Source organism: Meles meles, chromosome 3 (genome assembly GCF_922984935.1).
Source record: "Meles meles chromosome 3, mMelMel3.1 paternal haplotype, whole genome shotgun sequence".
Taxonomy (NCBI): domain Eukaryota; kingdom Metazoa; phylum Chordata; class Mammalia; order Carnivora; family Mustelidae; genus Meles; species Meles meles.
Window position 1 is genome coordinate 150,075,880 of NC_060068.1, and position 24,355 is coordinate 150,100,234.

A 24,355-nucleotide genomic window follows, 5' to 3' on the forward strand; every position below is an offset into this window, starting at 1 on the left:
GTGGCTATTCTTCTTCTTCTTCTTAAGATTTTATTTTTAAGTAATCTCCATTATTTAATCCATTCTATTTTAATTTTTTAAAAAAGACTTCCTAACCTCAAGTTTCAGTCAAATGTTTATTCAGCAACTAGATACTGAAATACCTACTATGCGTAAGGCACTGCGAGGTGCTCCAGAGAGCAGTTCTCAGAGTGTGAACTTGCGGAACCCCTGAGGGTCCCTGAGACCCTTTTGGAGAGTCTGCAAGGTCAAGACTGTTTTCATACTAATACTGAAAAGTTATTTGTCTTTTTCACCAGGTTGAGATGTGTATCGATGGTGGGAACACTGCTGTCGGCTGAGCCCAATCAAAGCAGTCATTCCACCTTTCCACCTAGCACTTTGGATGGATCATTTCCCCACTCATGACTTTGGTTACATCACGTATTACTCATTTGGAAAGACACAGTGAAAAATACTGGATCTTTGAGTTATGCAAATTTTCTAAATGTTCACATGTTTTATTATACAATATAAAAAAATCACTCTAGCTCATATCACCATCCATCTCGTCAGGAAAAGTCTTCAAGGACTTGGAAAACTCTCAAGCTCACTGCTGGAGATCTGATGCAAGTCTTCCCAAACTCAAATTTTCCTCTGAAAGCTCAAGTTTCATTGGTAACAACTACTGTTGACTGTTTTTCTTGGACTGATAAGCGCACCTCATTCTTTTTCAAGACGTTTGCCAAGTCTTTGCCAACTTCACTATGAATAACCATCTATTAGTTTATCAGTTGTTCTTTCGAGATAAAATGGTGTCCCGTGCAAAAAAGCAGCCAGTTCGCTGGCAACTCAGCCATTTGAGTGTCTTGCTAAGACAACCGTGGGCAGCTCAGTACCATGCAGAAGTGCCTTATGCGTCCCTGACATGCGTCACCCAGGATACTAAAAAGCTAGGTCATCAAAGGTTGAGATTTAATAACATTAATAAAATGTGCAGCTTCATCAAGACCATTCTTATGTGGGGCTGGCTTTCACTCCATTACCATAAGCGCACGGGGGTGGTGAGCATGGTGATGGTCACTGCGGTTTGGAATGTGTTATTTGTTTCAGGGGTATAGGTTTGTGATTCATCAGGCTTACACATTTCCCGGTGCTCATCAGAGCACATACCCTCCCCAAGGTCCACCACCCAGCCATCCTTCCCTCTCTCCCTCCTCCACTCCAGCAGCCCTCAGTTTGTTTCCTGAGATTAAGAGTCTTATTTGAGTGGTGTCTGGGTGGCTCAGTCAGTTGGGCATCTGCCTTTGGCTCAGGTCATGATCTCAGGGTCCTGGGATCGAGCCCTGCATTGGGCTCTCTGCTTGGTGGGGAGCCTTCTTCTCCCTCTTCTCCCTCTGCCTGCTTCTCTCCCTACGTCCACTCTCTTTCTCCATCAAATAAATAAATAAAACTTTAAAAAAAAGTCTTATTTGACTCAACAACCAACTGGGCTTTTTTAAGTTAATGGAACAGATATCTAAATTAAAATGATGCCAGAAACAGCACCTCAAAGCCTGGTATGTTCACAGCTGCTCCAAACTTAACTTTAACGACAAAACAGGCTTCTACTCCAGCAGATCCCTGAACAGACAAGGCCTGGTGTCTCAAAATTCTGGGAGTGAATTTGCCAGGCCACAGGGCAAAACCTGCTGACTGGCCAGAAATCACTTGGCTTGGCCAGGGTTATGACTCTGTGATTAGACTGGTTTAGAATTAGTTATATTGGGAGCAGCAAGATAATCCTGTTTTTCTCCTAGCTGTATGCTATGTGGAACCTATCTAAGTGCCTAGTTCCCATATATTTGTCAAGGAAGTAAGGTGTTCAGAGATCAACCACCACCATGCTCCTCACCTACATAAAAACCTCTTAGCTCCATTCTTCCCTGACATATGTAACAAAACATTCTTCTGAAACCTCTAGGGGACAAACTCCCTTCCTCTGTTTCCCTCCTTGGAGTCACTTATGAACTAGCATTAATGGGGGTCTTGTAAGTAGTAGCAACGAAAATTGTGGGAGAATATCTAGCCATAACTCACAGTTGACCTTGATCATGACTCTTTCCACGTTTAGCCACATCCCCAAAGATAGCTTAAGTGGCTAGAGTAAAGAGGGCACTGAGGATGAGAGGGGAGATGGTTTTCCTTTCCTTTCTTAGGCTCCCATAGAAACTCCATGTAAGCATCGGCTATTGGACGGAATCCCAAGATGATATTTTACTGATTATGTCTGATTATGCCTGTCTTCCTCAAATAAGAAAATATGGAGTCTATAGCATGAACATGTGGCCTGAGGTCAAAAGGCAGTCTTAATGGTAAATGAGAGAGGTGTTGATACAAAAAAAGAGTAAAGACGAAGCATTTTTAAGTGCCATATGTAAGGATATCTTACCATTTTCCACTGGGACTCGTTTACTTCTTTGTACTGCAGTTCATACTCCAGGACTATCCATCCCTTCTGAACATCCGCATTGGGTGGTGGTTCCCATCTCACTTGGATATCTGCATAAATCCCCGTTAAACTGACGTTCAGTAAAGTCCAGTTGAGGCCGATGGGTGGATCTGGTTGCACTGTGCATTTTAACAGAGAGTTAGGGCACAGAGACACGGACAGGTACAGCTTCCTTTGATGGATGGCTTTCTTCTGAAAGACCAATTACTTTATGCATTTTTATTATTCATACCCTTAATTCTTCCAATAGTCTTATTATACTCTCATTGTATAAGAGTATCATTTTTTTTTTAAGATTTTATTTATTTATTTGACAGACAGAGATCACAAGTAGGCAGAGAGGCAGGCAGAGAGATAGATGAAGGGAAGCAGGCTCTCCACTGAGCAGAGAGCCCGATGCGGGGCTCGATCCCAGGACGCTGGGATCATGACCTGAGCCGAAGGCAGAGGCTTTAACCCACTGAGCCACCCAGGTGCCCCGTAGTATCATTTTTTTTTTTGACTTGAGTATGATCTGCTTTTAAATTTGAAGAAAACCCCTACCAAAAAAAAAAATTCCTTTTCAAGTTTAAAATCTGATCCAAAATTTTTCTTGAGGATTTGCCATGACTTACATTTCTTTTAGCCTTGATAGGATTAATGCTTTGGGATTTTGGCAGTGGAATTCATTGTAACTAGAAACTGAATTAAGACCTAGAGTATTTAAACATGGGGCTGTTTTGGAACGAGGGATAGAGAAATCTTTTTTATTCCAAATTGTTTATTACTTAGGGCAAGGATCTTGTCTTATTAATTTCTGCATTGCTACTAGAACAATCCTTCCAAACACTCAGCTAATGCTCCTTAGCTTGTTATCTTCCTGGCCACGTGTGATGATTTTTTCAGACCTAAGAAGGCATCGTGCTCTTCTCTCAAACGGTGATGAGTCAGGGTCTTGTCTCTTACTTAACCGCATACGAACAATCTGAAATAGCATTTTGCTTGGTTTCTACTGACATATGGTACATTCTCTAGTAAATCAGCTGTATTCTGCTTATCAGGACTGCAGAGACTACAACTTCCCAAAGCCTGATGAAGAGAAATATGGATTCCAAAGCTAGGAACTATATCCAAATTTACATTCTAGATAGTTCCCCATGAATTATTCCTCCTTGGGTCTCAGTACTGATGTTTTCAAAAGTCACTTGCAGATACAGAGTAAAATTTACTTTCTTTTCTACCGTGTGTAGAGGTCACCTAGAGCGTTGCCAAGTCTGGATCCCTAGGGTTGGCCAGAGAATCACCTACAAATGTAAGTGTGAGCAGCTCTAACTGGTTGTTAAAATCTGGGCCCAAAGGGGAAGCTCTTGCACTCAATCAGAGTGAAAACAGACCTTACTGCAAAGGAGCGTGCTATTATTGGCCCTTGCAGAATGGGCACAACTTAAAAAAAAAAAAGGGTATCCAAATATGACTAATAATGATCACTTTTGGAAATTAAATCAGAGGGATCTTCAGAATAGCTGAGCTGCACATGGCTACCGTCAGGACAGTAACGCTTTGCCCTTCCAGATTTGTTGGGGATGGAGGAATTCTGATAACTGAAGCTTAACCCTTTAAGAGACCAAAACATATAAATGTTTTTGATGGGAAAAATCTCAACTTACTACTCATGTTTCATCTTAAAAACTCTCCTTTCTATTTTAAATAGAAGATTTGGAACATGGTTCTTTTTGGGAAGGCTTGTACCACTGTTAGAAGCATAATAACAGCCTCCCCCTTCTCTCTGTACATCCTGCCACGGGCTGTCCACAGCTCCCCTGAGAGGTTGCAAAAGCACCTGAGACTGAATACATCCCTAGGCAGCCCCGGTCCCCTCCTCAGAATGCGCTCCTCTGGCACTTTCCCTTTCTCTGTTAATGGTGGCTCCATTCCTCCAGGTGCCCAGGATGAAATGAGTGATCTCTTCCTTGATGCATCATTTTTCCTCACCACCCCCACATTCTGTCAGCTGTACTTTCAAGATGGTCCCAGAGTCCAACCACTGCTCGCCACCTGCACCTCCACAACCCAGTCCTGCCATGATGCTTTTTTGCCCATATCGCTGCGTTAGCCTCTGAAGTGGTCTTCTCCTGGGGTCCCTGTCCTCCTTCAGTCTATTCTCAATACCTTCCTCAAAATACTGGTCACACTGGTTATTTTCACCCTTGAGTTAGACCACATCACTCATTTCAATCCTCCAAAGCCTTCCTCTCTCACTCCAGGTGAAAGCCAAAGTTGTCCAATGGCTTCAAGCGTGCTATAGCTTTGCCTCACAGATCCCTCAGAAGTGGCCTCTTACATGCCCCTCCTTGCTCACTCTGTACCAGCTCCTCTCCCCACCATGCCATTCCTCGAGTGAGCAAGGGACTGTCCCCACCACAGGAGCTTTACCCTTGCTGTGCCCTCTTGCTGAAGGGTCCGTCCCTCAGATGGATACATCGTTCTCTCAATTTTTTCTTTATTCAGCAAAGCCAGCTCTGATGACTCTATTAAAATTGCAACCTCTCCTGCACTCCTCTCCTCCCTCCCTATATCATTTTTCCTCAGAGCACTGTCTCTCTACCCTCACTGGGATAAAATCCCAGGAAGGGAGGAGACATTTTCTGCTCCTGGCACCTAGAAATGTACCTGGCCCAAGGAAGGCACCCAATAAATATTTGCTGAATGCAAGAATGAACAACAAATGTCTACTAATACAGTACTTTAAATCCAAAGATGAGCCCTGTGAGGTAGTAACAGAACGCTCACATAATGCGTGAGGAAGCTGAGGCCTGTGGTTGTATTAGGCTCACCTCCTTCCTTGTGGTCTCTCTCTCTTAGCTCCCTCCCTCCCTGCTATGGTTGTAACTGCTTATCACCACCTTTTGCCTTAATTATCACAAAGATTATCACCAAGTCTTCTAACCTCTCTATCTCTAGTCTGTGCTACTCCAATCTACCCTCCACGCTCTAGCAGGACGGATTTCCCAGAGGCATTAGTAACAACAGGTAGCACTGGATAACTTTGAGATTAAGAGCGTGGACTCTGGAGCTATTTTGCCTGGGTTCAAATCTCGACTCTGCCTACCAGCTCTCTGACCTTGAGTTAGCCTTTATTTTATTTTTTAAAATATTTTATTTATTTATTTGACAGAGATCACAAGTAGGCAGAGAGGCAGGCAGAGAGAGAGGAGGAAGCAGGCTCCGGCTGAGCAGAGAGCCTGATGTGGGGCTCGATCCCAGGACCCTGGGATCCTGACCTAAGCGAAGGCAGAGGCTTTAACCCACTGAGCCACACAGGTGCCCCTTGAGTTAGCCTTTAAATGCTCTGAGCCTCAATGTCATCATCTGTGAAATGGGGATTATAACAGAACCTCTCTCACAAGGTTATTATACTGACCCACAGGTAAGGGCTTTGTAGGCGTTAGTTAGCTATTATTCTCCTCATAGTTAGCTATTATTATCCTCAGGTCATTTCCCTTCTTAAATATCCTCAAATGCACCTCTTTGCAGTAGAATTAAGTCTAAATTCCTCTGTGGGGTACACAAGACCCCTTATGCTTTCTCTGGTTGATCAGTCAGGCCTGCCTAACTGCTCCCGAGTCCCTTCAATGGTCTGTACTATTTGTCACTTCTGGAACTTAGTAGTTGGTGGAAGACACAGTCCATCTGGTATACCTGGCACTTGCACCAGCGCTTTAGGGAGCAACAGAACTGGGCAGCCCTTCATCCCTCAGGCCCAATCATTGTACCTTTGCCCACTACCTTGGCTTACTGCCCCCTCCACACACCTCAAGTCCAGTACCTAAAATGCAGTACTGCAATTATTTACTTAACATTCCTGACTGCCCTACTTGAACATATCTTACTCATTCCGTAGCCACCACACCCAGCACAGCAATCCAGGGCATGGCAGGCCTTCCGGGAAAGTCAGCCAGGAAATGAGTGGGGCTGGCTATTGGCAGAGACATGGTTAGAACACGGGTCTTGACCCGATATTCTTACTACCACCGGTTTAGCCACTCAGCAGCTAAGTCTATTGACATTGGGGCAAACACTGAATAGTGTCTCCAAGTTATGCAGTTAGGTTCTCTTTTCTGCTTGTTCTTCTCCTGGACAGGCTATCAGATTTATTGTTTCTGCCTGCAGCTTCTAGCCACATTCTCTTAGCCTCTTCCAGTCCGCTGATGCCTGGGAAACCACACACAAGTGTGTAAGGACAGCGCATCTCAGAGAAACTCCAGGCAATTTCTATAACAGATGAACTTTTGTGGATAGAGATTCTGAAGTACCAACATCAGCGGCTCAAAGTCTTTCTTTGATTCTTTATATTTTGCTGTTTACACTATTATAGAATAAACACAAACATTCCAATTATGGTTGTTTGTTTTGTTTTGCTTCATTTCCCCTTGCATCCACACGATAGGCAAGGGATAATTGGTCTACATCTTTCATTTACCTCATTGAGCTCTGATTATCTCCAATGTTTGTCTTGAGAGCTTATAAACATGTCTTTAAACTGATTTTGGGTTGTTTTGTAAATATAAAATTCCAGAATTATTATGCTTTGTGAGAAAGAAAATCTAGGCTTTTATTATAGTGATGATAGGGATCAAAGGTCAACATATTTCAGATCTTAATATAACAACCATATTGAAAAATTAGGAAAGAAGGAATCTTAGGAGTCCACTGGGTTTGTTTCTTGTGATGGTACTCAAGAACCCAACCCAGCTTGAAAGACCTCCTGAAGGAAAAGACTCTGCCAGGCTCCCATTCTTTTCTTGACAACACTTACTGCCAGGTTGTTTTATGTTACAGCCAACCTCTATTCCCCCGCCTTCTCCCTTTTGTTCACTGACTGATCTCATGCCCCATGAAGTAGACCTCCATTCACCGAGATGACAATGACGAAGTCTTCCTACTTGAATACACTTGGACACTGAAGCTTCCCTGCTTATTTAATCTAAAGCCATGTCAAATAAAACACAAACCTGCGATTTACCTATTTCCTCAACAGAGAAACACTTTTGATCCACCGTACCACCATTGCTGGTTAGCTTGATACAGTAGGGAATCCAAATGGAGGTATAAGATGAATTAAAGTAGCAGCTGTTTTCTCCAGCAGAGACATAATCGGGGCATTCTTTCCATTCTTGAGTCCATTCTTGAGTGCTCCTGAAACGGAGGGTAAAAAAAAAAGGATGAATTGTTCCAAAAATCATGCCATGGTTTAAGTCAAAGCGAGGTGCTTGATAGAGTCAATAAGCTGGAACACAAATATTTTACGATAAGTGTTTTAGCAGCATTCCAAGAAGTCTCCCATCCATGGGCTCATCTGCAGGGTCTGCAGACTGCTGGGGGCCGTTGGCTCTTGTACTATAGCAAAAACATCTGGACACTGACTGCAGATGATGTGCCAGCTCCTAGATTAAGTAATTTGTGGATAGGCCCTTTATTATCCACATTTTACAGATGAGGGTTCCAAGGCTTAGGGAGGTTTAAGATGATCCTTTAGTAAAACACTACAGAGGCCCAACACCCAGACTCTGAAGATTCCCAAAGAACTATGACTCTTTGGACCCGGATGTTTCCCCAACTCATGGTGGAAAAGACTAGGGAGGCACACCGATGGCATTCTTCAGGCTGGGTGACTCTGAGATTTGTGGGGCTGTGAGGTGGAAAACTGGCTATCACCCACTCTGAACCACTGCACCCTGTGTTTCCTCTCCCCAGGGCTGTCTTATGCTTAGGGGAGTCTTCCTCAGGTCTTGAATGCCTTCCCATATTCCTGGCTTCTTTCCTTAACTACATGAAGAGCCACGAGAACATCATAAACATGCTGGACCCTCCAGGTGACATTTATGAAACATGAGGGTCTAGCTTTTTTCTCCACACCCTTAAAAGAGACAAAAGGTCATGAACCCAGAAAAGAAAAATTGGGGCGCCTGGGTGGCTCAGTGGGTTAAAGCCTCTGCCTTCGGCTCAGGTCATGACCCCAGGGTCCTTGGATCTAGCCCCGCATCGGGCTCTCTGCTCAGCGAGGAGCCTGCTTCCCTTCCTCTCTCTGCCTGCCTCTCTGCCTACTTGTGATCCTTGTCTATCAAATAAATTAAAAAAAAAAAAGAAAAGAAAAATTGTTTCCAAACCCAGAAAGCATTTTTTTTTCTTTTTTTGTAAGCAGAATGAATACCTCATGATAATATAAAAAAATGGAAACAAGAATGGGTCGAATTGAATCGATGTGTTTGCCTATCGGTTCCTTTTATTTTTGTTTTCTCTACAAAAAACAAGTTTATATTTTCCTACATCTTGGCTCAGCTAAAAACAAACGAACAAACAAAAGAAACCATGGAGGAAAGATGTACACGTGGAGAATACTGAAGAAATCAGAGAAGCCCCATGTCCAAGTTCATATTCCGCCACCCAGTTATTCACCTCTACCCCACTCTCCAGAGAGCATCGTGTGCCCCGATGACTTAAAACATCGGCAGGGCCTGAGCTGAATGGAAAAGAGAGGCTAGGAAGTTTACAGGGGGAGGAAGGAGAGTTTGGGGAAAGGGAAGTCCCTAGTCAGCTGCCATGGGGGCCTGAACAGAAATGCAGAGCAAGCCAAGGATTGCCCCAACTAAAGGCCAACACTGCAAGAACAGAGCAAACGTGCTAGAATGGGACACAGCCCTCCCAGGTCCCATCTCACTGACTGACTGACTCAATGAGCCCAGCAAACCATCTCTGGGTGGCTACTCTATACGTACTAGAGACGCATTCCATCTGCCACCAGCACTGCGTGGATATAATGATTAATATGATGTCGCTCCTACCTTCAGGCCAGAAGGAGACTCGAAATTACCATCTGAGTACTTTTTCTTTTTTGGTCTCCTGTATTCATCCCATTCATATTTAATAAGTATTGATTATATATAAAAACACTGTGCCGGACATTATGCAGGATGCACACGTGTCTAAGGAATGACTCCTGTCTCAGACGAATGACTGAAAACCTGTATGACAAAGCAGTGTGGGTTATATGCACAGAGTACACATGGGGTTCCCTAAAAGTTCAGAAGATGGAATGATTGCTCTGGTTGTTCACAGAAGCCTTCAAAGTAGAGGTGGTGTTTCTAGCCATCTTGAAGAACGGGTAAAAGCTTAATGCATAGGGAAAGGAAGGAGGGAATGGAGTAGTCAAAAGTGTTGAGGTATGAGCATGAGTATGGTGAGGGGAACAGAGGGCAATGGACTAAATGGGCAAACTTTTCTCAAATTGGAATTGCTACTTGGGTGGAGTACTTCATTATTTACTCATTATTCATGAGGTATCAGCTGAGAAGAGGTTTATAAGTCAAGGAGACATAAAGCCAGGTGGTCTGTGGCTGAGGGGGAAGAAGACAGGAATGACTTTGTGTAGGCTGAGGTGCTTGGGGCTGGTAAGCCAGAGCGTGGAGGTCTGTGAGCATCCCCCTCGGGGACGGGTGCTGGGTAGCAAGGAGCGACAAGGACACCACAGATTATGGGAAGGGATGAGCTGGGAGACAACACACACTTCCTTCTTAACAGCTGTTTCTCAGGTTGGTCTCTTTGGCACTAGGAGGAAACTTGTATAGTATGAGAGTATGAGGGCGTCCTCGACACAGTTGCTCATCAGCTGTTGGAAAGAACTTGGGATTAACGTGGCCAGTGAACTGTGGCTTAAATTCTGGCTGAGATTCTGAAAAGTTGCATACCCTTGGATGAGAGGGAGATTTATCCCTGATGGGGAATGTAAGTGGTATGCGTGTGTGTGAGTGTGTATGTGTCTATACATGTGTATGCGTATAAATGTGTAGGGGTGTGTGTGTGTGTATTTGTGTATATATGTGTAGGGGTGTGTGTGTGTGTGTGTGTTTAGAGTAGTAGGAAAAGGATTAAAAAATTATGGATAGGTGGGTCATTGACCTACAGTATAGTTTATTTTATCTTGACTTTCTAACTAAGTAAGAGTATATTAAAGAGAATGGTTTAGCAAGATTGCCCAGAGAAATGAGGCTCTTACATAATAAGATAGATAAAAAATACATTTAGCATAGTTGATAGTATAAAAGTATTAAAATGTAAAGCTATACTACAGTACTTAGCAGGTCTGGATTTGTAATAGGAAGGTTAGCTCTGTGTGTTTTACAGTTTCTCAACCTCGACATGTCCCCATGGGGACTGCATGAAAAACCTTGTTTAGATTATTCCAGATCCATTAGTTCCACAGAGCAAACAACTTAAAGCACTTATCTGAAGCACAGGAGCAGTTAGTTCAAAACACAACTCCCAGTGCCCTCCCCCTCATTAACCAAATTTGAATTTTATTTTAAATAAATATTTAAGACTTATTTTTAAACTCTTAAATTTAGCCAAAAAAAAACAAGGAAACAAATGGACTCACAAAACAGAGACTCTGGCCTGCTTTCCCTGGGTTGAATTTCCACGCAGACGACCAAAGCCAATTTATGGAAACTACTTTCTCCTTGTCATACCCCTAAGAGTTAAGGGCATGAGGTTTGTTCCTAGTCTATCTTGCAAAATGGAAGGAAGGCTGTACAATGAGACTACTGGGAAAAATCAGAATAAAGAGCAGAAGAAATACTTTCCATCCAAATGTTTTTACATCTAGCAACTAGAAGAAAAATCCCAATAATAAAACATCATTTATGTTCTAAAGACAACTGTTTTCATTACATACAGATCATGGGTTTTGGCTTAAAATTAAATCTTTTCTCTAGAAAAAAAAAAAAAGGAAAAGCAACAGTGCCCCTTCTCCCTTCTTATCTTGCATGGAAAATACACTTTCTTTTAATAGGCCAGTTTTGCACTGACAACAGCCTTAGAAGACCAATAATCACTAGCCAGAAAGAATCAAAAGTAATTATTGTAGCCCAGGAATTGGATTTCTGTATCCTTATCATTTTAAATTGTCACCACATCACCAATAAGGGGAGTGAGTGTGGGAGATGACAGAAGCGGGAGGTTAAAGTCTTAGGGACTGAGCCTTCACGTGCCCACTTTCTTCATCAATGAGGCGTCTGTAGGCAAGGAGCTGAGGGCAGAGCCTCTCCGAGGGCCTGCGATGTGCATTCAGGCTGAGTCTTCTCCCAGCAGTGAGACTAGACCTGGCACGGCGGCCATGACTGGGCGGGAGAGGCACTGGCCAGGAGCAAAGAACCACATGCATGGCCGCCTCCAGGCCTGCCCAGTGGACGGCCTGACATGGTTAGGCTCCTTTGTGCTTTGGTTACCAAGGCCAGGCTGGTAAACTGAAAGCCCAGTGCACATGTGCCTTCGCCAAGCCTTCCTGTCTCCCTTTGCCCCAGTTCTGGATGAAATCCTGTCCCGGCTTCATGTGTCCAGGAAGAGGGGTCATGATTCTATAGTTCCGGGAGTTGCCTGGGACCTGAATCCTGAGAACTTCTGGGACCTGACTGAGAAGTCAGAAAGCGCACCTGTATGGTCCTCTTTGCACCAGGGGCTGGTGTGAAGGCTGACACGTTTGTGTACTCGCTGGTGCTGTCTGGGCCTGACATCCTAGCCCTTTGGATTCTACCCTTCCTAGATAAACTGGGCTGAAGGCTTCTGTTATTTTGGCTAGACAGAATAATTATATTTTGTAGAGAAAACACAAAATATTGATTTTGCAAGTTGGGGTTGGCTCTCATCATGAGGTTGTGCCTGGGGTCTTGAAGATGTCATTGTTTTCTCCTGGGATCCCAAACCCCACTAAGGCAACAATTAATGATGTCCTTCCAAATACGCTGGGATTTGCCCTCCACCCATTCACACATTCTGTGGCATCTCCATTAGCACAGAGCCTGGCTTCGGACTAGGTCTGCTCAGAGGCCCAGTGTGCAGAGGAGGCCTGAAGGCAAAGGCACTTGACCTGGATGGAAGAAAGTAAGGAACAAATATATATTTGTGAGGTCTTCATGCCTTTGGGTTTATCTTTTTGCTCAAGTTCAGATTAGGTGACTATTACTGGTAATAACCCATTTTCATAACATGGGTCCGACTCTGCCCTCTCTTTCTTCAGTTTTGTTCCTTACTACAACACATAACTTTGTTCTCACTGAGCCGGCTCTCTGTACCTCTGAAATCTCTCTCCATTCAACAGTCTACTCAACAGATATTCCAAAGTGTTACAAACATAAAAGCTTCCTGTCCAGATGCATTTCCCCAAACCAGCATAGTCTCGCCATCCCTACCTCTCTGTAGCATCAGCCTTTAAAGAAACAAAGTGCTTTTGGTGCCTAGCCGTGTCATTATTTGTGTGCCTTCTGGGGCACAGTCAAGAAACCTCCCTCACACCTGGGAAGTGGGGAAGGCCAGCAGGGGTTGCTAACTCAACGCATTTATTTGTAAACTGAGGACCCAGTTTTGCACTGACAACAGCCTTAGAAGACCCACAATCACTAGCCAGACAGAATCAGAAGTAATTATTGTAGCCCAGGAATTGGATTTCTGTATCCTTATCATTTTAAATTGTCACCACATCACCAACAATCACAGCAGCTGCCATTTGTTGAGTACACAGCCTGGGCCAAGCTAAGTGTTTTTCTTGTATTTTCCAATAAAACCCTCACAAGAAGCCATGAGACGAGGTCTACTATCTCTGTTTCGCAAATGAGGCGGCTGAGTTGTGAGCGGACTACTTTGCCTGGCATTTCTCAGCGAGTGCCAGAGTCAGGCTGAGATGCGGGGTGTTGGACCTGAGTCTGTGTCTTTAGCTGCTCCCTGCATCTTTCCTCTGTTTCCCCACTCCTCTGAGGGGTAGATGGCATCGGCCTTGGACTGATGAACACTCCCACCCTGGCTAACCTTGTTTCTTGGCTTAGGCCTTCCCTGGGGGTTAGGTGGAGAAGAGAAAAGGACAAAGTATTTGAACCTAAAACTTAGAAAAGGCAAAAAGGTACAACCTAAGAGTAAGCAGAAATGGAAATAATTCCAGGTGAGGGGTCAGAAAGAAACGACCTGGATGGCGATTATATCGAGAGATCTTTGTTTCACTCTTCCTCTGTTATTTTACAAGACAACCAGTCAAAATGGAATAGAAAACTATTATAATTCCTTACTGAGTATCACTAATTTAATAGGAACACAGTATGTTTTCTACATAAACACCAAGCTGAGTCTTTTAAAACATACATGTCTTCTCAAAGTCCACCACAGGTAAAGTCAAATTCAAGGCCTGGCCATGGCCAACAAGACTTGGCAGTCTGGCTCTGGCTAGTTTTTTTGACTTCTTCTGAAGTCACGTCCCTTTTTATCTTGTGCCATCCATGCAGGCCTCCTGCTTTCCTCAAACAGATCAGCCTCAGGGCCTTTGCACCAGTAATTTCCTCTCCTGCAGTCTCCCCCCCTATAGACATTCTTATGGGCCTCTCTCACTTCACTCCTGTCTCTCCTGTAACACACCACATCAGCAAGGCCCACCGTGAGCTGCGCATCTGAAGTTTCACCCAAGCTCCCTTTACACACACACACACATGCCCATACATGCAGACACGCTTATCTATACTTCCATGTAATTGCTCTCTCATATACACTTACACGTTCACATCCTTGTGCACCTCCATGTACCTGCTTCCACACCTTCTCACACACACTCACTCTTGCACACACTTCACACACATACTCCAGCATATTCACACTTTTACCCACTGACATGTAGGCTCATCCATACTCACACTCACTCTCAGACACTCTCATACACACGGATGTCCTCATTCACAGTGTGGACGCTTCCTATCCTCTGGCTTTTACTTTTCTTAATAACCCATATTACCAGCTGACATTTATTTATTTTTTATTCTTTATGGTCTGTCTTCCCCTGTTGGAAGTCACTCTCCACGAGGCCAGGGTCTCTAAATTTTTTGCAATCGGCGTTGTATCTCCGGTGCCCTAGATAGTCCCCAACACGTAGTAAGGGCTTAATTAATATTTTTTGAATAAATGTATACATTTAAGTCATCACATGTCCACCACTGCATACAACTCAGTAAACTTTCATCTGAAAATCTATGGAGGGAAAAGTCAGGAAGGATGAAGGTTGCACCTTCTAATATAGAACAGCTGTATGGATCCTGGGTTCTTCAAACCATGATTAACCCCATCGGTCCAGTGGCATGAAAAAGTCTCTAGTTCAGGTGAACGGCACTTGGTGAACTTAGGCTTCCCAGAAGAATCTGCAGAATAAACAGAAAAGGCAAAGCATGAAACAGGAGGGTCAGGTATGGTCCTAATAAAACTCACACGTAAAGTGGTAAAGAAGAACCATTTCCTCTAGAGACACGGTTTTCCTGGGTTGTGGTTTCGGAGCTCGTTGTATGCCAGTAATTTCTCTGTCAGCTCTCGATTCCAGGGACAAACTGTTTTGTCTTTATGTCAAACATTATTTTTAGGGCCTGTTGGAGAAACCAGAACCAGAGGTAGGGCTTATTTGGAAAATGACCCCGGAACAAGAAGTAGGGCCAGGGAGAGAGGGAAGGGGAGGGAGGACAGCCAACAATGCATGTTGTCCAGGGGGCTCCCACAGTGGCCAGCCAGGGGACCTCCACAGAAGCCTCTGGGAGAAGCTGTAGAGTATGGAGTGTGTCCTAGAGAAGGAGAGGAGGCTGTGGTGTTTGTCCTCCTCACTCCCACCCTCCACTGCTTGGGGGCTGCCCTGGAGGTGTTCATGCCCATGACCTTCTAGGGCACACCCACACATGGGCTGAAGATCTCACGTGACTTCCTTGGGAAAAGCCTGGACAGGCTCCTGAAGGGGATGTGGCAATGTGCATGCATGATGGTGGCTGTGAGCCCCAGATGCAGGCACTGGCATTAGATGGGACAAAGGGATGTGGCCTGGGACCATGGCATCCACTACAGGGCCTTTCCTCCTTTTATGGTTTTGTTTTTTGTTTTTTGTTTTTAAATGAAGAGCCACTTATGTTTGCATTCTTTAAAAAGATTCGGCCAGTACATCCATTAGGTAGATGATGACTGAAAACCATCTGCATACTTATGTGTCAACTCTGATTTGGGAAGTGGTGATTGCCTCCTAGTGTTAGGCTATTAGCCCAAACACCTCCACATGGATGAAATTTGCAGCAGCCAAGTCTGAGGCAAAACAGATTTTTTTGGTATATTATTTTTCATTGTTCTCTGATTTCCACGGCCATTTGGGAGATGGTCAAGCTTCTTTTTTCTTTTTTTCCTCCTTACAGGATTAGTCTTCCGTTAGATTGTAAACTTAATATATTTGTTCTCTGATCTAAAGCTCTCATCTCTAGGCAACAGGGAGACTCTCAGGGTTTTTTGTTTGTTTGTTTGTTTGTTTGTTTATTTGACAGAGAGAAATCACAAGCAGGCAGAGAGGCAGGCAGAGAGAGAGGAGGAAGCAGGCTCCCTGCGGAGCAGAGCCCGATGCGGGGCTCGATCCCAGGACCCTGAGATCATGACCTGAGCCGAAGGCAGAGGCTTTAACCCACTGAGCCACCCAGGCACCCCGAGACTCTCAGTTTTTAAGTATCTTTATGAACACTTTAAAACATAATTTAGAAATAAATAGCAGGCAGCCAAACACATAAAAACCCCTAATTCCAAGTTCCAGATTCCTTTCTGGTGTTCTGAACCCAAACATGCCTCTTTTCCCCTTTGTCAGCAAAATCCTAACAAATGGGATGTTCTAAACCTTCTAAATAAATCCATCATTCAGCCATCCACTCAACAAACACTAAACATCTACTTTGTTCCAGGCCCTCTTCCAAGAGTAGAACAGGAAATAAAACTAATGTTCTGGTCCTTGTGGGGTTTCTCTTTTAGCAGAGGACAGGGGAATTCTGTGTAGAAAGATGAGCAGGGTAAGAAGATAAGAGGCTGTGAAATGGAGACCCCATCCTCCTCCCACTAATACCCATATAAATGCAGCCAAAAAGCTTAGGATGGGGAAATGTGTCCTCGTTTTAGAACATCTGCTGTCCCAAATTGTCTGGCCACAGGTAAATGAATCTTCAAGAGATCCTGAGTGGCAGATAGGTCCTCTGCCCTGAGAACACATATTGGGAGTGACCGAATGTCTTAATGAAATTCACACTGTTGTAAGAGATTCCTTTTCCTGTATTAACTAAGAGATTCACAAGAGTTTCGGGGCCTGGATAGGATCTGCTTGGTACCAAGGGCAGGTGCTCAGCCCTCTAGGTGGTCAGCATTTACAAACCTCTCTGCGAGCACTGACATGTAGGATCTGCTACGATTGAAGACAGTGAAAAAGGTGTGTGTTTTGTTAAGTAAGCACCTATTATACAGTACAGTACCTGGAAAAGTTCCTTTTTCTATTAGCTGAAGCACTGAAAAGGTTAGTTTCAGATCATCCCAGAATATAAGCGATTAATAGATCATATTTCAGCCACAAGTATTTTTAATGCCTGCAGGTTTGAGGAAACTATTGCAGATTCTGGCTACTCCTCTGCACAGAAGTTTAAGAAGAGGAAATGCACTGGATTACAAATTCAGAGATCTGTGTTTGAGTCCTGGCTCTGCTACTCTCAGCCCTGATCTTCCCAAGCCATTTGGACCTCAGTCTCCTCCACAGAGAGGCTGGAATAGATGAGATTCAAGCTACTATACAACTTCACTTTTATAATAAATGACATTAATAATAATGTACACAACTAAAACACAATTTTAGCATTTAAGCTGAAACAACCAGAGAACACCAAAAGCAAACACCATTGAGGTTCTCATATTCCCTGTGCAACAAGCCTACCACATAATGGCAAGAATAGTAAACCCAACCCAAAAACTTGAAACAGAAAAGAAAAAAGTTTGCTAGCTGGAGAGAAAAAAACTCAAAAAAATTAACTCGAAACACATTTTTATTGCTTAAACTTAGTCCGCTTGTTTATTCTGTTTCATTTTAACTCCAGATGTATAGAAAGCTCCCTATTATCTTCTCATTCTAAATAAGAAATAGGAAATTCATGGTTCATGGCTGTGACGCTAATGTTATGTAGTGTGTACCCAAAGAGGAACTCTGGTACAGGTATAGTGCAGCCAGGCTATTTTTAATGTCTGTTTCACTGCATGTCCTCCTTTCCCTACCTTCCTCCTTTCTTTCTCTTTCCTTTCACTCTCTTCTCCTTCCTTCCTTCTTCCTGTCATGTCTGGTATGTGCCATTAAGTGCTGTAGCAGACAGACTCTCAGACGGCCCCCATGATCCCTGTTTCCTGTTATTTATAAGATTTTGTATTTCATCTCCTTGAATAATTTGCTAATCTAATCTAATCTACAGAATATGGCAGGATTGTGGGGATGTCATATCTGTGATTAGGCTACAAAGACTGTGACTTCCATCTTGCCAGCAGATTTTCATTCTTGTTGGTTTTGGTGAAGCAAACTGCTGTGCTGGTGGAAACCACATGATGAAGAACTGAGAGTGGCCTCTGATCAGTAACTAGCAAGTCTAACAACTCTTGAAGACCTGAATCTTGCCAACAGCCATGGAAGCTGATCCTTTCCCAGTCCAGCCTTCAGATAAGACCAAGGCCCTGGCCAACACTTTGATTACAGCCTTGTGAAAGAGTGTGAAGCAGAGGTCCCGGAAGATGGGTGAATTTAGAGGAAGGGCAGGGAATACTATTAACTGGATGCTGTTTATACAGAATAAATGAATCCAGTATATTAGAACTTGAAAGCAGTGTTCAACAATGGCATAAGCCACTTTTCTCAGCAAATGGAATGCGTTGTAATGAGTGTGGTGAAAGTATGTAACTTCTTTGTTGGAGGCAAGAAGAACTGTAGCGTAGCTGTTGCTTAGCTCCTCAGTCACCTGCTCCTTCAGGTGCTATGACTGTGGCTGAAGACAGCTGGCATTCCTGAAGTTCAGCTCCTAGCATCTTAGCATCTTGTTGAGGTTTACCAAGGCTGAGAGGTACTGGCCTTAAAATGAGTACCTGTCTGGGGCACCTGGGTGGCTCAGTGGGTTAAAGCCTCTGCCTTCGGCTCAGGTCATGATCCCCGCGTCCTGGGATTGAGCCCCGCATCGGGCTCTCTGCTCAGCGGGGAGCCTGCTTCCTCCTCTCTCTCTGCCTGCCTCTCTGCCTACTTGTGATCTCTGTCTATTAAATAAATAAATAAAATCTTTAAAAAAAAATGAGTACCTCTCTGATTACGTCTGAAAATCCTAGTAGAAGTTTGTTTCATATCTCACTTAGAGACAACAAATGGCTACCATACAGTCTCAGGTCCTCTCTGATGAGCCACAGCCATTAATTTTTGAACTAGTAATAATTCCTGCTCTTTCATGAATTTTAGCCTAAACCTAGAGACAATATAGTTCAATATCCATTTACAGCAACTCTGAAAAGAATGCTGCACTTGACAAGAGAGCCTAGCTTTGGCCCTAAATTGATTCTCCCTAAGAGAAATGAGTGTTCTAACTCAAGTGGTCTTGCATTCTGAAAAAAATGTTAATATTAACACTGATCAGCACTCAACATCCTGACAATAGATTTGGGATTCATTTTTATTTTCTCTTTGGAGTCTTCATTTTGGGAGTAAGGATTTTGACTTGCAACTACATATTTATTTTAATTATTGCTACATACATCATGTAACATGTTACATACATCATTTTCCATATTATATCATGTTGAATACTTAACATATATTGTCTCCTTTAATGCTGACAGTAATTCCAGAAGGTGGGCATTATGTCTACTTAGAACTAGGTGAAGAACTGGAGTTTAGGGAAGTGAGTGTCCCTGTTTTTACTGCCGTAGGTAGCAGAGATGGGATTAAAATATAGGTTTGTGTGATTTCAAACCTAAAATCAGCACCAGCAAAAAATAGCAGCTTTTTTGTTAGGCAATTTTCTCTTGCTTCTCAAAAAATTCCCAGAAGGGAAAAATGACAAGCTCAGATGTGCTCTTAATTCAATTCTCAGAAATCAGTAAGCTGGTGAGCCCTAAGAGCAGGATTTTCTAATTGTAATTGCACACCGGAATCAACAGGGGAGCTTTAAAAAAATACTGATGCCTTGGCCTGCTCCCAGAGACTTGAGTCAATCTGGGGTGCAGCCTGGGTATCATGATTTTTAAAAGTTCCCCAGGTGCTTGCAGTGTGTGGCACAGGTTGAGAGCCACGGGTGTAGAGAAATAAATTATAAGTAAGCACTGAAAAGTTGGCTTTCCACATTATTAGGTTGTCTGATTAGGTTGTTCTAGCAGAGATTTGTATCAGGAGGGACCCTTGGTTTGGGTGCCTGGCTGGCCCGGTCAGTAGCTCATGTGACTCTGGATCTTGGGGTCGTGAGCTGAAGCGCCACGTTGGGTGTAGAGCTTGAAAAAGCAAAGAGTGATATGTAGTGTAAACTCCCATGAGTGTAGTTTGAGAGGGTGTGGGAAGGATATGAATATTGATTATTATCTCAGAAGAGTAAATGATGAACACTGGAGAACTATGAGATATTTTAAATATATGCGCCTATGGTGCATGTCTAAATGCTAATCCTGTCCAAGCTTCTGATAGACTCTAAATTGGCAATGGGAATTAATTAAGAAGTTAAACTGGTATTATTATTTAGAGAGCTTGAAGAGAGTTTTGCTCTTGCAACATATCATCATTGACAGTGACCGTGCCACCACGGTCAGTCAGACTCGCTGGGCCAGCCAAACCTGGCTCCCTTCTTCACTGCCTAGTAGCTCTCTCCTTGGAAGAAGTTGGTGTTCCTGATGGTACCCAGAGGGAGGAACATCAAACAGCTCTTACACAATGAAGTAGTCTGTGTTCTTATCCTCCCTCACCAGACATACTTTTCTATCCTCTACTCATGACAAATCAGAAACAAAACAAAAGAAATCACACACCAGTTCCCAATGTCTGCTTGTGTTGGGTGTTAGGAGAGAGGGAAGAAGGGGAGCAAATGAAGTGGGAGGGGAGGGTTGGCAGGAAAGGACAGCCTTCTTCAGAAAGCTCCAGATTGTGCGGTGGGTGCAGCCCCTAGTCCCGAAATGTGGAACCTCTACCACATCATGTCATGTGGACCATCTGCTGTCAACAGTCCCAGGCCCTGGTTATTGTCCCTGAACAGAGGCTGAGGACTTGGATACCTTGTGTGGGGGCAGGAGCTAGAAGGGAAAAACCTTCCCCTCTGACCAAAGGGTAACTAAATACAATCAGCTGAGAATTTCCTTTTGAGCCGGGCAGCAGTTGTGTGATACAATGAGTCCTTAATATGACTAAGAATTAAAACTTGTAAAGACAGATTAAGGAAAACAATTTTATGGAATAAATTTCAAAATTTTGATCATAAAAGATGAAAGAAGTGATAAGACCAAGTCAAAGTATGTAGTTATATGTGCATGGACAATGAAGGGGGAAACACGATAATGAGAGAAAAGCAAGACAAACATTGGACCGAATGACTTTTGGCCACCAAATTCCTAATTGGTGGGTCTGAGCTCTGCAAAGAGTAATCATAGAAGTGTTTGCTGTTATTATTCCCATCCTTGCAAGTCGGATGTGATTGTCAGTTCAGGATTTGTTACCTGTTATTACCCAAGAAGAGTAGATGATGAACATATTGCTAAATGTGAAATTCATCCTGCATTTTACATGTAATTCTAAGTCCACCAGTGCCAGCTGAAACACCTGAGGTACACATGATCATACAGGGACAGCTACTTTCCTCACTGGTTAGAGGTGATTTCTGTGGTTGTCTTTTAGACCGTCATAACTTATTGAAGTCTGAGTAGTAGATAATTGGAGGATGTTGCTATATTATCACATATTAGTATTAAATTTAAAAAAATCCAAGCAAAATCTTTCTCTGTGTGTTCTTGAGAAGCAATTAAAATTCCTCACGCTGTGAGGAAAATGATCAGTGCCTCACACAGACACAGTGGGTCTGGCTGAAGAGGATCTCTGGAATATTAAGAATGCTACTTGATGCTTTTCCCCAGTGATCTGGGTACTCTGGAATCACTGCACAAGCCTTATCAGCTTCTTGGCAATGATTTTTCCAGAAAAAGCTCATTAAAGTTGAAATGGAACTGAGAGAGTTCTGGTTATGTCACGATGAGTCCATCCAATGATTCCACCTCTCTAAGCCAAAGCCTCCCTGAATGGAATGGGCTGGGTGGTTGAATCGTACTTTAAAAAATTTATGTGTCATTTGTTTATAAGGGAAATGCAGCCTAAATATTTGCCAGGGCTTCTGGGGATGAGGTTCTGCATGGAGTGGTACTGAGTTTTGCACAGTGCTTGTAAATACTTAGATCGCAAGGACTAGACTCCTTCCCTAGCTTGTGGGGGTCCTCCCTTTTGAAGTCCTGCTTTGAGGCCACACATCCTTCTCCAAAGTACTCTTACCATTTCCAGAGTGCTCTTCTATATGAAAAGCTTCAGGAAATCAGTGATTCCTCCAACTAAGAGAACCTTTTACCCATCCCCTTTTACAGACGGTCACGTCCTTGATGAATGCTGTTCTGTCAAAATACAGTTAAAGAAATCTGTACACTTCCTGGTTAGACACTATTGTCAAGAGGAACTGAACAGCCATATAATCTAACATAATATAATGTCAGCAAGCACAATTAAAAAAAAACCAAAACCTGGTCAGCGTTTTTGTTTTTTTTTAACGTATGGAATTGCCAAGCAGTTATGGAACCACAAATAGTGACTTTGTAGGCTATTGGTGAACAAGGCCTTACATTAATGGTATAAATTGGCCAAAAAATTAATAAAGTATTTCATACTGGACAATACTTTATGTAAGGAATTCACCTTCCTACTTGCTTTCCTTTACGGTTCCCTGAGGAACTCAGGAGGGTATCGCTGTAAGATCCAGGTACTTCGTGGTTTAGGGTTGAGAACAAGAGTTCACAAGCTCTTGCCCAAAATGTTCATTTCCCTCTATTTTAAATTACACTCTAGCATACTTTCAACAATGGATTCCTGGTTCATTTAAAAAAATGGTAGGGCTCACTAAAATAAAGGCTAGGTGAGCATGCCCAGTTACTTTCAGATGAATGTCAAGTCAGCTGAACTTGGTCGTTAGTATCTTGGAGAAGTATTTATGGGCACACGTGGTCCAGCAGGGAATTTAACTGCAAACAGCCTATATAGACAGCTCATGTGGGTAGCAATGCTGGGATGCAGAGAGCGAGCGTGTGCTGTTATTATTTATTTATTAATTATTTATTATTATTTATTTAAGCATTTTTTACCAAAACTTGCTTTATGTTGCTTAATTTAATTTTCATGGAATATTTTACAATAATTTATTTTCCTTCTTAAATACTTATGATTGAACATAATTAATCCTAGTTTTCAATACTCAGGGGCATTAATCAATGATCTCTCTCCTCCATAGCATGTCTCTGGTGCATTTAGCTTACTTTGTGTTTTCACATTATTTCATTTACTTGTCCTGGACACAGTGAGCATATACTCTCCTAGCTGATTTAAAATATTCTCAAAAAAAATTTTTTTTTTCTGGGGAGAGCCTAGGTGGCTCAGATGATTGAGTTTCTGCCTTCAGCTCAGGTCATGATCTCCAGGACCTGGGATCCAGCCCCATGTTGGGCTCCCAGCTCAGTGGGGAGCCCTCTTCCCCCTTTCCCTCTGCTTCTCCCCCTGCTTGTGCTCTCTCTCACTCTCTCTGTCTCTCGAATAAATAAATAAAACTCTTTAAAAACATAAAAAAAATTTTTTTTTCTCTTCTTCCTAGATTTCAGAGGCTCTTTACCCATCAGTTTTCTTAAAAACAACCAGGCTTCTCAGGTAGAATGACAAAGGCACTATTTTCCTTGGTGTTTTTTTCGCGGGCTAGAGAGCCAGATGTGCCAAGACAGCTACGGCAGCCACAGGTTCCAGTAGTGTAGCCCGCTGGAAGGTGGAAACAGGAACATCACCTTGAAGACACACACTTACTGCCCTGCAGAACTAACCTAGGACTTACTGCCCTGCAGAACTAACCTAGGACTTACTGCCCTGCAGAACTAACCTAGGAAATAGAACTGTCATGGTTTCATTGTTTAAAAACACTTTTTATTCTATATAGCATGGTTTTGAGATGTCCAAGAAACAATTAGTATTACATTCAGTAAAATTTGTTTTCTGCTTGGTTAAGGGAAGGGACATCCTAGATAATAGATCAAATAATTATATATATATCAAATAATTAACTATATTTGTATTATAATATTAATCAAATATTAAAGATTATATAATCAATTACTTAAAATATAAGGCAAGAGGGTTGATTGGAGTAATTAGAGCCCCTGGGGGGAATGTAATACAGTACAGCCACTATAGAGAAAGAGTTTAGCAGTTCCTCAAATAGGTTAAAAACAGAGTTAGCATGAAACCCAGCAATTCCACTCCTAGGTGTGTATCCAAGAGAACGGAAAACATATGTTCACACAAAAACTTGTACAAGTATGTTCATAATAGTATTATTCACACTAATAAAAATTAGAAATAACCCACATGGCTATGAACTGATGAAGAGATAAGCACAATGTGGTATAGACACAGAAAACTATGTAGCCACGAAAAGGAATAAAGTGTTGATACATGCTAGAACACGGATAAACCCTGAAAGCATTTTTTTCATGAATGAAGCCAGACACAACAGGGCACATATTATATTACTCCATTTATATAGAATGTCCAGAATAGGCGAATTCACAGAGACAGAAAGTAGATTGATAATTGCCAGGAAATGAGGGGAAGGGAAGTTGGAAGTGAGTACTAAAGGGAACAGGGTTTCTTTCATGTTAAAGGGATGGAAATGGCCTTGAATTGGTAGTGGTGATGGTTACAAACACTGGGAATACACAAAAAACTACTTTTAAATGGTTAAAAAAGTGATTTTTTTA

The 24,355-nt window shown here is 42.8% G+C and overlaps 1 protein-coding gene across 5 annotated transcripts in view; it reads right to left on the minus strand.

Annotated features, from left to right (window-relative positions):
- Window positions 1-24,355, minus strand: part of GHR (growth hormone receptor) — a 269,116-nt gene that overhangs the window by 17,120 nt on the left and 227,641 nt on the right. For all 5 annotated transcript variants that reach the window (XM_045999831.1, XM_045999832.1, XM_045999829.1 and 2 more), the window contains 3 exons: window positions 14,544-14,673; window positions 7,473-7,645; window positions 2,411-2,589 (listed from right to left, as the gene is read on the minus strand). In XM_045999831.1, the coding sequence (XP_045855787.1) occupies window positions 2,411-2,589; window positions 7,473-7,645; window positions 14,544-14,673 (482 nt within the window). The remainder of the gene's footprint in view (window positions 1-2,410; window positions 2,590-7,472; window positions 7,646-14,543; window positions 14,674-24,355) is intronic.